The sequence below is a fragment of the Phragmites australis genome, chromosome 10 (genome assembly GCF_958298935.1).
Source record: "Phragmites australis chromosome 10, lpPhrAust1.1, whole genome shotgun sequence".
Lineage (NCBI taxonomy): Eukaryota > Viridiplantae > Streptophyta > Magnoliopsida > Poales > Poaceae > Phragmites > Phragmites australis.
Genome location: NC_084930.1, coordinates 2,066,425 through 2,082,157, shown reverse-complemented (window position 1 = coordinate 2,082,157; position 15,733 = coordinate 2,066,425). Strand labels below are relative to the sequence as shown.

The 15,733-nt window shown below is 43.0% G+C and overlaps 2 protein-coding genes across 2 annotated transcripts; both read left to right on the top strand.

The window, feature by feature from the left end:
• Positions 1–1,911: 1,911 nt before the first annotated feature.
• LOC133931323 (protein RER1A-like) lies at positions 1,912–3,999 on the top strand. Its single transcript, XM_062378177.1, has 3 exons — positions 1,912–2,502; positions 2,996–3,176; positions 3,677–3,999. The coding sequence occupies exons 1-3, from the start codon at positions 2,165–2,167 to the stop codon at positions 3,722–3,724; spliced, it is 567 nt and encodes a 188-aa protein (XP_062234161.1). The 5' UTR covers positions 1,912–2,164; the 3' UTR covers positions 3,725–3,999.
• Positions 4,000–7,440: 3,441 nt separating this feature from the next.
• Positions 7,441–10,179, top strand: LOC133931316 (peptidyl-prolyl cis-trans isomerase CYP20-1-like). The gene is made up of 7 exons (XM_062378170.1): positions 7,441–7,608; positions 7,710–7,785; positions 8,766–8,813; positions 8,954–8,977; positions 9,447–9,629; positions 9,758–9,845; positions 9,927–10,179. Exons 1-7 carry the CDS (start codon positions 7,510–7,512, stop codon positions 10,084–10,086), a joined length of 678 nt encoding a protein of 225 aa, XP_062234154.1. The 5' UTR covers positions 7,441–7,509; the 3' UTR covers positions 10,087–10,179.
• The last annotated feature ends 5,554 nt before the right edge of the window (positions 10,180–15,733 follow it).

Sequence of the window (15,733 nt, the reverse complement as noted above, 5' to 3'; positions counted from 1 at the left end):
TACATATTTGCTGTTAACTAACATATACTCTATGTTTTAGTTTTGTAACTGAAGAAATGACTGTTGCTAGTTGGACAGAAGCTAAGGCTAAACTGACACCAGATAGATTCAGTTCAAATTGTCTTAACAAATTACACTGCAAACTGCCTCCTACATTTGTTCAAGGTGGTACAGAAATAACTTAAGCATGCGTCATAATAAAGTTAATATATTACACAGTGTATAAGGTCCAGCACCATAAGCAGTGGTCAAGTCCTTCACATGTTTCGTTGCGAGTTAAAAATACTTGTCCAGGTATATAAAAATTCAGCAGTTGACCTTACTCCTTTCCACGTTTACATGTCATCGTATAATAGTTTTTAGATCTTGAAGTTCATGAGCACATTTTTGCACTCTATTGATTCCTAACAATATGAATAACTTCACTTTCCTTCTGATGTGGTGCATTTATACACGGAAATGAGGAGTAAATTCTAATGTGGTGCATTTTGGGCTTGAGCTCGGTACTGCAGAGTTACAAGCTACAACCTGCAGCTTCCTAGCCTCAAACTACACGCTTAGAGTATTAGCTATTACTGGGATTCATAGAATTTCGGTTGGTTTCAACTGGGCATGGACTTAAATATGTGTATTGCATGCTCAACTATTTGCAACTGCATGGCCTCATATGGGAACCGTTAGATGAATTTGTTCATTCTGCCAGTATGCTTATTGACTGCGACTAATGTGACCTGCTCGTTATGTCATTTCAGGTTCGGGAAAATGTTCCAGATCTTGCGCAGTCAATCGCCGGCCTGATCTTGTCGTCCAACGACGAAGAGTTCCAAGACGAATGCGCCGTGCTTCTCGGGCTAGGCTCAGATGATCAGGATATCTCAGAAGGGGCGGTTCAGTCGTCTATCTGTGAGAAGATGAACCGTATCATAGAGATGAATGACACCAAGAAGAATGCAGAGGGCAATGCACCTTATCTGTTCGAGCGCGAGAAGTTGGATGAGGATAGCCAGCTGGACGAAGAAGATGGAGACGAAGATATGGTTTTCGATTTCTAGCAATGTTTCACCAATCTGGTAGGTGTACTACTCGCTGCACCTGAGACAGTTTAGCCGGACAAATTTATAAACGCTAAAAACCGTTGCTACCCGGCTACCCCACGTACAAGAGATTCAGAAAATCCGTAGCATTTCTGTTCTTTTCAGTAAATGAAATACTAATGTTTTTAAGCAGTGACACTAAGACAGATCACAAAAGTCTCTCTCCAATATTGGAGCAAGTGTCACAACAATGACTCATTTTCTTTTGAGTATTTCAAATAAAATAACCACACTTTCTTTTGCAACAAATTTTCTTAAAACCGCCCTTTCCATAGGTTGGACCCGTGGGAAGTGTGGTTTTAAGATTTTTTGTTGCCTGATTTATGAAATGAAAAAAAATATAACCTATTAATATCTATTATATAAAACATGAGTTGATTCTCGCGTCACATGTTCGCTCTACTCTACACACATCTAATAAAACCTTCTAAAATTTGAATAATTTGCTCACTTTTACTATCTATTCTCGTACTTTAGGCTACGGATATAAGGCATATTTTACTAATATAAATAAATAAATAAATAAGAGAATACATACATCTAATAAAACCTTCTAAAATTAGAATAATTTGCTCATTTTTACTATCTATTCTCGTACTTTAGGTTACGGATATGAGACATATTTTACTAATATAAATAAATAAATAGAAAAAATTATCAAATAATTTTTCCTTCTTTTTTACTTATCTAAAATGAAACTACGACATCATTCCTGATGTACTTATTCAACAATGCTTTCATGTATATTTATATCTCCGTATTTTAAATTTATGTTTGATATTATTATATCTAATATTTATGTTTCCGAAGCACTTAGCTAGTACCCTCTTATGATATACTTTGGAATTTTTCATATTTACTAGTACCTTTCTTCTCTGAATGTGAGTGTCTACTTTTTTAACACGTGACCTCCGCCGGCCCAAACGAGCGAACCCATCGTGGCGGGATCGGGATCCTCTGCATCGTGGCGGCATGTGTGAATCCTCTGCTCGCGATCACCGAGTCCCAGACCCGGTTCCCAAACCTAATCCCACCTCCTAGGTGAACCCCGGGATCCCCAAGCGGCAGCCATGGAGCCCTCTCCCACCGTCGGCTCGGCGGAGCGGTGGCGCGCGGAGGCGTCGCGGGCGTTCCAGCACTACCTTGACCGCGCGGCGCCGCACGCGGCGGGGCGGTGGGCGGGCACGCTCGTGGCCGCGGCGGTGTACGCGCTGCGGGTGTACTACGTACAGGGCTTCTACGTGGTGGCCTACGGGCTGGGCATCTACCTGCTCAACCTCCTCATCGGCTTCCTCTCCCCCATGGTCGACCCGGAGCTCGAGGCGCTCGACGCCGGCCCCGCGCTCCCCACCCGCGGCTCCGACGAGTTCAAGCCATTCATTCGCCGCCTCCCCGAGTTCAAGTTCTGGTATGCGATTGCGGTTCTGCCATGGCCTCATTTCAGGCCTATGCTTATGTTCAAAGGCATCACGCTAGCCTAGCTAGTTCTCTACATCCTTTGCTTGTGGAAAGACTATGCCTGGTTGCTATTAACTAGGAATCCAATTCCATAAGGCTAGAAATATGCTGCTTTGTGTCAGATTTTGATTGAACAAACTATGCTGTCTTGGACCATTAGATAAGATTCACCATTCACAAACCAACCAGCCAGCCAATTGTGTCTCACAGACTGCGCAGTGCATCTGAAACTATCAGTTGTCTATTTGATACTACTTCTTTAGGCAAGCATGGACATTTGCTGCCTTCATTAGTAGTACTTAATATTGGGAACATCATGCTACTAGCCTACTACAGTGAAGTTTTTGTGTTCCGGTGCTAGTAGATTTGTGTTATTTTTGGTGTCTTTTTTGCATTGGAGATGCAACAGCTGAAACTATGTTAACCGACTAATCTTATTTCAGGTACGCTGTCACAAAAGCCTTTTGTATCGCTTTCGTCATGACCTTCTTCTCTGTATTCGATGTTCCTGTCTTCTGGCCAATACTGCTCTGCTATTGGATTGTGCTCTTTGCCCTGACAATGAAGCGACAGATTGTGCATATGATCAAGTACAAGTATGTCCCGTTCAACATCGGAAAGCAGGTGAGACCTCTATGTTGTTGAACTCCTGTGTTTCCTTTTGCTGCTTGGAAGTTAAGTAGATCATGATTTCTAGCAGGACACCAAATGGTTTTATGCCCAGTGGTCACTACTGCCGGTTGTGTCTAGGTCTAGTCAATAATAACCAGTTCAGTGCTCATTGATGCATTGCTACTAGGTAGCGTGGTGCCTAGGAGGCAATAAGAACTCAGAGCTAAAGCCTTTTCCCTTAGCATTCGAGTTCATCCATAGTAAATTTTCCACATTACTGGGATCAGGAACTTGTTTATGAGTTTGGAAACTAATGCATGTGATTCAGTATATTGGTCCACCATTTATTGACAAGTTTTTTCCTATTTTGAGGTCAACTGTTTTACATCATGTCAATTGACAAGACATCCTCCCTAGAACCGACTGAAAGCATTGAACTGCACCTGCAGTGTACAGTGTAGTATAGTTTATCTTACATCATTTACTAACCTCTGCTTGCAATTCCAATGCAGAAGTATGGCGGAAAGAAAGGCCCAGGAGCCAATGCATCTAAAGACTGAGAGTCTGGGACATGGAAGCAAATGCCTGTTTTTTTCTGTGAGGCAACTATGCTGCTGGCATCGTGGTATTTTGGGTACCAGCTACTGATAGTGAATTTGCATTGGTTGATGATTCATGTTTTGCATATCAGTAGTTTGTGTACAATGACTTGGGACATGAGCTAGTTGATCACTTTTCAGTTCTTTTGTTGTACTGCACTTCTATGGACGAGCTGTGGACCTGTTGAATCGGTGCAATGAAAATCAAAACCGTAACATTATCTTTTCACACAAAATAGCCTAGTATACTCGCAAAGATGGATACAATGCTATGAGGCTAACAAGTGGGGACTAGGGCCACATGTCGGTGACACATCGTCGGTTTTTTACCATCTTGGATAACCTTTGCAAACTTTACTACTGTCGTGTTACAAATTTACCACTTGATCAATCATTCGATTTTTCCTCTTTGTTGCGGCTATTGATTGGGTGATCAGCGATTTGCAGCTGCTGATGCTCTATGCATATTAAGTGATCCCTCCTATCCTAAATGTAAGTTCATTTAGGATTGTCATAAGTCAAACATTTTGTACTTTGGCTATTAATTAATTAAAAATTATATAGATTGATAACATAAGATTGATGTTGTTAGATTCATCATGAAAAATATATTCATAATAATATAAAGCTCTTTTTATTTAAAATAATATATTTTATTGACATTATTAGTTCAAGTGCTATATAGAATATCGTGTCATGTTCTATTAGACTTATGTTTAGGATCAGAGTGTTTTGCTCATCCGAATCCTGTTTCGCGGATCTGAAACTCGACTTTCGAATTAGTGTATGTCATATAACTTTGAATATGAATGTATACGGGCATGCCAGTATACTCAATGTATACGAAAAAAATAGCATCGCAATATAACAGAAACACTGAACTTTATTCATTCATTATTGAACTCATAAAGTACAAGTTTCATAGATTACAACACTTTGCTCCATACATACGCACATGCTATCTGACTAAAACTGTTAGTCTAGCGACTGTGTCTTCCTTGTTCCCGTGGTCTCGAGAGGCCTCCAGTTAATTACGTCCGTCTCTCGGGTAACCTCTGTTTAAACTACACTGTTAGTCGTCATATTCAGGTCATTTCCGAGTCTGCAAGGCTGTAGTCACAAGCAACACAGACCAAGCAAAGTGATTGTGTCAGAAATCAAAACAGGAGTAGAGAAAATAGGATAATAGTCTAGCATGAGCTTTATGGATTGTTTATGTATCCCGGGTCATCATCGGCTAAAGAGCCTCAGAATATATAGTCCCTCATCATCGGTCTCGGCCTCAGGTGATATAACAAAGTAGAGGGAGAGAGAGTCTAGTTATACGGCAATTCAACAGCTACAACCTAGCGAGAGCCTGGTGAACTGCGCAATATTTCTAAACTCCTATCTACGACCTCAGCACTATCTCCCAGGCAACATACAATTCAGCCACGAAGGCAGAAAGCCGCAAAGGCACAAGCCACAAAGGCAGTGAAGGCCACATAGGAAACAAGGGTAATAATAATAGCAAAGGGTAGACAACAGCAAGTCACAAATAGACATTAGCCGAGTCTCAAGCACTACCAGCCTCAACTGCTAACAGGTGGCAAATTACACTTCTAGTCCACACTGCCAATTAGAACGATGACTAACAGTATCCCAACAAAGATGACAAATAGCTTCAACAAGTATGTCAGATAGTATTTCCCAGCCGGCAACAGGCACTCACAAGCCAACAAAATCACATGATAACAGACCATTGACTTTCAGATATTGTAAATCATCCAGAATAGGAGAGGCTCAATTTGAGGGAGCCACCAAGTCAACGGATAAGAGAAGGCAAGTAGCAACAAGCCGCAGTTGCAGCTGGGCCACAATGACGTCAAGCCACAGAGGCAACAGATTTGTCGAGCCTCAATACACATCATCAGCCACGACACAATACCAAACTCCTAAACAATGAGCCCGTTAATCATCATTTGCCCTCTAATAACATGATCATCAGACTAGTAACAAAGAGCCTCAGGTTAACAAATAATCACATCACAGAGTCCATAACGGCAAGGCCACAACAGCATGTCCACGAGCTACAAAATGAGAGGCCACAACAACAGGGATGATGATAGAGTCCTTGCAACAGTTTTATACAGCCGACCAACAATTCCTAGCCGAGCCATTGATCCACATAAGAGCACAAACACTGCAGCCATGCCATCAACTTATAAAAAGGGAACTGAGACCATAAGAACCTAACAACAAGTATAAGCTGTCATCGGCAACACGTCAGGTGCCCAAACAAATATCAGAACAACGATCAAGTAACAGATGCGCATCTCAGCTAAGCACTAGCTGCATGCAATTGTGGCACGACTCTCCCAACCGGCAGTGTGATTCACCATCCGGCGGCACAGCCACCCAGCTTTCAACGCACAACACTCAAGCCAGTCAAAACAAAGGATGCACAGGCACAACTCAACAGCATCGCGCAACGACAGGGGTGCACGGCTGGAGGAGAACCAAACCAGAAAGAACCATGGCGGCCCGACAGCAGCAGCACGCGCTCCACGGCCACGGTGCGAGCGCCAGTCGGGACCCAACTCGATGACAACGGCACGAAGGCCGATCGGCACAAGCATAGATCAAAAGAACCGAAACATCTCAATGGCAACGGCAACAAGACCGGTCAGAGCATAATCAAAAGCACAACGGCATGAAGGCTGGGCAAATCTCATCTCAACGCTGGTGTAGCACACTTGTATTTCATGCAATCATGGCACAAGCACCGACCAGAACAACACCTACCTCTCGGACGACCACGACGCAAGTGTCGATCGGCATACACCTGCGCACCTCGCGGCCACGGCGCGGAGCCGGCCAGAGTACCTGCTCACACGGCCACGGCGCGAAGGCTGGCCAAAGTGACACTTGCCCACCTCACGGCCACAACATGAAGCCGGCCGGAGTACTTGTGTGCGATCACGGCAATGAGGTCGGACGAATCAAAGCACCAACAAAACCAACACCTGAACAGCAACGGCAACAAGGCCGACCGGAACATCTGCTCACACGACCATGGTGCGAAGCCGGCCGGCTTACCTGTATGGCAACAAGGCAAGAGAACACCTGTGTGGCAACAAGGCCGACGGTAAAAGATCTGTAGCAAAGAAGAATGAGGAGGGGCGCACGGCACAAGGGGGCATAAGTACCTAGGCTGTTGACCTCTCACTTGCATATGGTCACCTGCATTCAAGAATTTAAAATTCATTGAAATTTTGTCAAAATTTAGCGAATTTTAGAGGGGGACGAAATATCTAATTTAGAATATTTTTTACTGATACGTGGGATTCATAAGCAGATGACGAAAAATGAACGAAATTTTGTGAATTTCAATCTCTTCACCAGAAATCACCAGTCAACGAAAAAAATTGTAAAATGAAATTTAAATCCCTGCCTGCATTAACCACATAACCTGTGTTAGCCTGCTGAATACTGGCAGACTGTTTAACGACTGTCCATTTGTAACTAACAGGTAGTTCCATGACCATGAGTGCATTGTGCGGTCGAGGACGATTAGGATTAGCTCCCACAAATCCTCAGGCTGACAGGTTGGCTCCACTATTTTTGTCTTCCCCACCTGTCAGCCCTCCTCCTTAATAAGGATCGTGGATTAGAACGACGCGCTGCAGTGTAGCTCAGGCAGTCAGGCTCCATCATCGGTGACGAGTGATCGACGAGGAGGAATCGGAGGCGAGAGGCGATCCGCGATGGCGTTGAGCGGGTGGAGGAGGAGGAGCACGGCGGCGAGGGCCGTGCCGCTGTGCCTGTGGCTCACGCTCGCCGCGGCCACCCTGACGCTCGCGAAGGTGCTCGTCTATCCATCCATCTGCATGCGTCCTCCTTACCACCACCACCCATCACCGGCATTGTCTTACGATTCTTTTTGTTTGATGTCTTCGATATTCAGGCAGAATCAGCCGCGGAACTGACCAAGATCACCACCAAGGTCTACTTCGACGTCCAGATCGACGGCAAGCCCGTAGGTTCGTGCATCGTCATGGCGACGCCCCCCCCCCCTCCCCCCTCTCCTCTGGTTGCTTTCATTTCTGCATGCTATCTCATCGTTAGGTGAGAATGGTTAGAGAAATAAATATTTATGCAACAAGACCTGTTTTCTATTCGCCATTTTCCTCACCATTATCAAAATTTGAGGCTGGGACCTAGGCAGCACCTTGTATCGGTATTGGACCGATATGGATACGGGAATACTTTATTTTTCAAGGAAACCTAATACACGAATACATTTTATTTAAAAAATAGTAATACGTTTGTAATGCATGTTTATATTATCTGAATCACTCAGAGGCTACTATTGCTAACATTTCCTATCAAAGCAGAGCATATGCCTAGATTTAACTCATTACTAATTTGTATATGAGATGATAAAAGGTAGTTCAAATTATACAATATCAATACTAATTTGCTTTGTCGTCTTCACAACATACAAAACTGTTTCCACTCCATATAAATCATAACCACCACCCAATTTTGTTAACCAATTACCTGAAAAGAGGGAGAGACATAGAGGAACTCACCACTGCCGTGGCCGGGAGGACGTCACGGGTGATGGCTGGCGTGTGGGCGGCGGGCGTGCTGCCATGTGGACGGCTATGTGAGGAGGACTGCGGACGGCAGCTGGCGTGCGAGACTGCAGGCGACTTGTTAGATCATACGGGCACAAATGGGCTAGTCCGTATTCCCGAAGTATCTAATTATGTATCCGGAATTTATATAATTATTTTTTGATACTTGCCGGGTACATATCCGATGAGTATCTAACGAGTATTCATATCAGATACGGTATTGGATACATATACGGTGCCTTCTTAAAGTATCGGTGTTTCAGAGGCTAGGACTGGCTTGAGTATCTTGAGATGCATGTTTGCCCCGCTAGCAGTATTATTTGTGCATTGTGCTTACAGATGTTCTAACTGAAAGTTTGAATGATCCTGGGTTGTCATAGGCCGGATTGTCATGGGACTTTTCGGGAAGACTGTTCCTAAAACAACAGGTGTCATCAACTTACTTGTTCAATTCAATAAATGTGTTATTATTTTCTTTCTTTTTTCGCGAACGACAAATGTGTTATTATTGTTTGTCTTATGAGATGGTAGAAATGCTAACTGTCTGTGTACATCTTTTTCTGTACAGAGAACTTCCGAGCACTTAGCACAGGTATTAATTCTTCGTAACCATCATGTCAGAAAGTTTAATCAAACAAATATACTTGCTTCTTCAAAAATATCAACCAGACATGGTATAAATCACACGAGTTTTAATTATTAGATGCATCATTGTGATTGTAATTTAACCAAGTTTATTATCATATTATTTGAAAGAAGAAGCTACCTGTATATTCTCTCATTTTCTGATAGTCAAGACTAACCATTTAAATCATTGCAAAATAGAGATAGCGCATACATGCTCGTCCTAAAAACTGGGAACTGCTATATTTGTTCACACCATTGGTCTTAACAGTTTAATATTACAAAGCATTGGATTCATCTGTCATTTCTTTTACGAAATATATTAGAAGAGATCCCCTCCATAACAGTTATTAGTAATACAGCCTGTAAGGTAGCGTTCTCTCTGATTCCTGAGTCCTGACATGTAAGCGCTCTCACATTTCTTGTTACACATCCAGGAGAGAAAGGAATTGACAAGCACGGCAAACCTCTTCACTACAAGGGAACCTTATTCCATAGAATCGTCAAAGGCTTCATGATTCAGGGAGGTGACTTGGAACACGGAGACGGAACTGGTTGTGAATCTATCTATGGGGAAGTTTTCCCTGATGAAAACTTCAAGCTTAGTCACACTGGACCAGGTGACTGTATAAGTATAACTCTGTTGCTTGAAATCATGGTAGTTGTTATCAGAAACATTTTTAATTTCTTCGAGCAGTAAGTAATTTAAGCGCTGGCTCATGTGTGGCCAACACTTTGTTCGCCGCAGGCACTCTGTCGATGGCAAATCAATTGAAGAAAGATACAAACAGATCCGAGTTCTTTATCACCACTGCAGATACACCACGGACAAGAGCGTAATCTTCGTTGGTCACCCCTTTCCTCTTTTGAGACACTTTTTTGTCGCTGATCACGCCTGCTCCTTCAAATTTTGCAAGGTTGGACGGGAAACACGTTGTGTTCGGCAAGGTGCTGAGTGGAATGGACGTTGTCTACAAGATTGAAGCTGAAGGCGAGCCGGGTGATGAAGGTACCCCAAAGGCCAAAGTCCTCATAGCTGATAGCGGAGAGCTGCCGATGTCTGATGAGCTGAAATGATCCATCTTTGATGGAAGAAGCATATATATATGTGGAAGCAAATGTGACTGTTTTCCATTGTGGAATTGTTGCCTGTGTTATCTGTGAGGCAACTATGCTGTTTGCATATATGGTGGTGTTCTGAGTACCACTTGCTGTTAGTTTGTTTGAGGAACATGGGGAATGTGTTCTGCCATTTCATTATAGTAGAAAGTAAAAGGAATTACAGGTAACGGTCCAGAACAAAGTCCGAAAGTAGTTCATGAAGGAAGAAAACGGAAAACACAACAGAGCCTGCCTAGACTGAATGTTTGTTGTCTAGAATGGCCTCACTGAGGTGCTGTGGGATTACTCTAGTTCTTCTCACGCCAGCGGGAGCGCGTATTGTTTGTTGACCATAACTAATGAACCCAGTTATCATAGGGAACATATTCTAAATATATATGAAAAAGTTATGATGATGGCTGGGAGAGGGAACGTATTCTAAATATATATGAAAAAGGTATGATGATGGCTGGGAGCTGCAGCGGTGTCAGTGCCTTGTTGTCGAAGACTCGTCGGCATCTCTCTTTCTATAAGTTCCAAACAGTGTATATGATGATCTAAATTTGTGATGTATCTGTATTATCCATTATCTTGGTCCACCATGCCTGCAGTTTTGTGTCGATGCCTATTTGTTTCATTGCCGGCCTTTGCGGAAACCTCGTTCGCATAGGAGCAATTAGACATCAGGTGTATGGCCGATTCATCACGTGTCCAGCATAGTTGACAGGTTGGGTTGGCTTGTCTGCCTTCCTGCAGTAACCAAGTGAAGAACCTGCATTTTTGCTCAACTTTTGCTTCCCATATTTTGCTCCAATTGTAATATGGGAACAAACCAACAAACTGGATGTTGTATGCTGAACTGGCAGAGTATGAGCCACTGGCACTAAAGCGCTAGATGATCCTATCTTCCTGAGCTGTCAACTGAATGCTTTGTATCTTATTCCGATGAGCCGTAAATTGTAGGAGTTCAGTGATTGTTGTCATGCGCTTCAGGCCTCGCATCCACTTCTTTTGGTGTAGTGTCATGGCCACTGATTGGTTTTTTCTCCATGCTAGCTTGAAGTAGAGGGGGGCGATATCTTGTGGTGCCTGGCTATCCAACCACCGGTCTTTCCAGAAGCTTGCTTTGGCTCTAGGAGTGGTAATTTTCCCCATGGAGGTGGGGACCCGCGGGGATCCGCCCCCGAGTGGGGTGGGGATAGGGCCAAGTTTTGCCCGTGGGGGCAACGGGGTGGGGCCCCGAGATCAGGGTGGGGCGAGGTTTTCCCCCACGGGTCCCCATGGGGCCCTGAGTCGCCGCTCACCCGGTCGCTCCCCGCACCGCACACTGCTCGCCGTGAGCCTGTGACCCCTGCGCCTACGCGCCGCTCGTTGCGCACGCTGCGCCCACGCCATGCCGCGCCTGCTCCTAGCCGCGCCCATCACGCCCGCACGCCACACTCGCTCACCGTTGCGCCTGCTCGCCTCTCGCCACAGCTTCGCTTGCCACTGCGCTCGCTCGCCGAGCTTGCCGCACCCACTGCGCTTGCCCGCCGTGCCCTCGCCGGGGCCCCACTGGAGTTTGGGTTACTGACGAGGATGGGGACGGGGGGATTTTTTGCCCCGACAAGCAAACGGGGATGAGGACGGGTGTCACGTTCCAAATTTCATAATCGTGAGATTAAGCTTAATCATGTGCTATTAGCGTCATAATTAAATTCGAGGGGAATTATTTTGGCATATTAGAGCATTTCGTTTTGGGTCATTTGGATGAGAGAAACTAATCCGAGAAAAAAATAGAAATCGCATTGTAAATACCTCCTTTCTGTAATATGTGGGCCCCACAAGTATCCCTACCATCCCAACCACCAAATGGGGCAACACCAACTGCTCCCTCTCTCTCCTCCCTCACTCCCCATGCCCTCACTTGAGCAGCACAGTTGCTACAACCAGGGTTAACCTTACCGATTGGAGCTCGGTTACCGAGCGCCGGCGGTAATCGAAAATTCGTGGTTACCGCGGTAACCGGTCAAAAATTCAAAAAAAATTAGACAAAATTCATTTGGTAAATTTTGAAATTTGGAAAAAAATCGCGATTTTAGCTGTTCGATAACCGGTCAGTTTGGACCGGTTACCGAGCGGTTTTTGCGATTTATCGAGCAGTTTTCTCGAATTTTCTGCATTGTCGGTAACCGCTCGGTTTTCTCGATTTATCGAGCGGTTTTCTCGATTTTCAGTGAAGTTCAACAAAAAACCCAAAAATTATCTCAATCTTGTAAAATCAATAACTAATTCATCTGAGCTTCAAATCAAGTGAAACAAATTTTGTTGGTTTACTTGTAACATGATCTACATGATAAAAGTATTTATACTCATAAAAAAAGTTCAAAATTTTTTGTGAGAAATTGTATTTGTTAAACCAAGTTAAATGCATAGTTTACTCTTTGATAATCCAAAAATCATGAAAATAATTTTGTTAGTCTTCTTACATGATCCTATGTCTTTTAAAAAAACATGAACTCATGAATTAGTTATCGTAACATGCATGATTGTGTAAATGTGTTGCGACTAGATTAATTCATAACTAACCCATCACACCTCAAAAATTAGTGAAACCACTTTCATTAGCTTATTTATACTATCATTTACATAGTAAAAATAATAGTAGACATGAAAAAGTTAATTGCAATGTTGTTTCTTAACATATTCACTTTATGCTTGTGAACTTTGTAAAAATCATAGAGATATTAATAAAACTCTAAATAAAGTGAAATCAATTTTAAAGATTCTCTTAAAATACATTTTATACAAGAAAAATATGTGTTTGCATGTTACAATTTTTCTTAACATGAGTTAATAACTGAGCCGCACGCTTCAATTTTTTTAATTTTTTTTAAACTTCCTCCCTATAGAATATGATGCAAACGATATTATTTTTGAAAAAAAAATTCACAGAAGGTCTTAGAATTGTGTCTAGTTTTTTTTTAAGATTTTTTTATTTTTTTCGAATTTTTTGAATTTAAATTCGGTTACCGTTCGGTTTCTAAAACCGGCCCGGACCGATAAGGTCGGTTATCGTGGTTTTTGAGCGGTTACTGTCGGTTTTTTGAACCGTGGTTGCAACTCACTCACCCCCCCTCTCCCTCAAGCTCTCTCACTCTCCCTTGGATTTCTCTCTCTAGGAGCAAGATCAAGGTATGTGTCAGGACTCCAAACTCGGGTTCCCCTGTGCCTCCTGTATCAGCTCCTGAATCAAGTAGCTGATACGCACAGAATTCAACAGAATGATATTAAATACATACCTTGAAAACAAATAAGTAAAATAAATACCTGAAAAGCGAAAAAATGGTCTGGTGGACAAGAATCCACAGGAGACCAGCCATGCAGAAGAGCCTATAGCACAACGGAGCAAAACGACGATGCAATCCAATGCCACAGGCAACATGGGTGCGGATGCGATCTTAGACTTCTTCTCTTTGACTTCATCTGGGTTGAGGTTGATCTCCAACTCAACAATCTGAAAGCAACAAGACTGAGTACGGAAGATACTCAACAAGTCATATACAATTTCAAGGGGTTGATAGATGCATAATGTATATTTCAAGGATAACGTTTTACGGCATAGTTTTAAGCGTAAAGCAGATTTTATGCAGGTATCCAGTTATATTCTCCACCGTTAACCTTTTGAAATAAATGTAACAAAGCGTTTGAAAACAACTGCAGGCATCTTTTGTTAGTACTGAGTATCACCTCAAGTCCCCAACGTATTAGAAGGTGACCTAGTAACAAAGCTTTAGAAACGATTTTAAAAGTAACAATTGCAGGCATCTTCTGTTGGAACTGAGTATCACCTCAAGTCCCCAACGTATTAGAAGGTGACTTGGTAACAAAGCTGTCAAAACGGTTTTAAAACCAGAACCAGGGTAACAAGTTATATCTGGGGTTTTCGGTCCTGGGAGGGGCTACACCTCACTCCGCAGTCCCTTTTATCACATATAGTGTACCTCTAGTACCACACAGCTTCTGACAGATCGAGCCATGAACCTCATCACACGGACATCTAGTCCACACACTCACTTATCAAGACACACGCACCCAGAGTCTAGTCATCAGGGTTACTGCTTTCGCATGTCTATGACCGTGGACATGTCTATTCGAATAGATTTACACTCTGCAGAGGTTGTACAATTTTACCCATGCGATATGCTCATCCTCCAACCGTTGCAAGCGGAGGAGCGAATCATATCGAGATCCTCCAAACATCTTTCCTGTCGAGCTTTTCTACGTGATCCATCAAGCTCTTCAGGTCTCGTATAGAGGGCAGACCCCCAATCATCAACTGGGGTGGAAACTCCTTCGCGCAGAACCTGAAGACACTTGGCTCAACGTTACCTCTCAGGCCTCCTAGTATTATTCCCAACCCGGTCCGGTGAAAGAAGAGTTAAGTCCTGCCCATTCAGAACGCATGGTTGCACGGAGGTGGCTAAGCATGACGGCGCAATGACTCGGTTCTTAACCGGCCAGAGCCGGTATCTTCTGACAATGAACACCACAAAGGTGACTCAAGCCCCCTGGAGCATCATCGTCCAGAGTACTACTCCGCATGCCCCCGCCAAAACAGTTTTCACCCATTTTTACACATCTCCCACCATATTCCACACGATGTCAAGGATTTCACAACCATCACGGAATTCATAACCATCAAGGATTCATGGTATATGAGTTAACATTGATAACAGTAAATCTTATCTCTGAGTAGAAGTGTTTTAAAAGCGACGTCTTCGAGGAGACGTATTCCATCCTAAGCATGCTAGATATCAAGGCATCGCCCATCGTTAATATATTTAACAACAGGTATTCCTATGGTGATACGTATTTTGGATGATGACATGTAAGGCATAACAGTGTTGATATGATTAGCTACTAGAAGTAGTTTGAAGGAAAACACAACATATATAGCACATGCGATAATAACTCCAGTTTTAGTTGATCATGTATATTATTTGAAAATCATAGGTTCAGTATGATTAAGTAGATAGAACTTGCCTTCGTGAAGGGTCAATTCATGATTGGTCTTGTCTCTTGAATTTCCCGAGGTTCTTCTTCATCGTTGGATCTTTCCTTCAGTTCCTTCCTCGCGCTCTTGCTTAAAACCTTGACTTCGAGCTTACACAGATTAACAATAAAAAATGCACAACGACTAAGCAAATGAACACCAGCACAAAACCAAATGAAACACTAAGGCGGAAGAAGAACGACTAAGGGAAACGACGAAAGCTAAACCTAGCGGAAGATGATCGACAACTCTAAGCAATGCGAAGCTAATACACAAAGAACAACGGGATAATCTAGTGAAGCTAGGTTAAGCTGTTAACCTAGTTATTTTATTAACCTAAGAGAAAGTCTAAACAAATCACGATTAACTAGGTGAGCGTTTATTAGTTTAACTGTCGAAAGACGACAGCTAGGGATTCTACGTGTAAGTGAGTGCACGTGTATAGGCATAAATGTATATGTAATACTTACGTTTATATGTATGTGAGCATATATACTAAGTATAATTCTATGTGATTATATTTGCTTAAGTGTCGGATTAATATTCTAATCCATAGCACTAAACTAAGTTTATCCGGTAAACAACTTA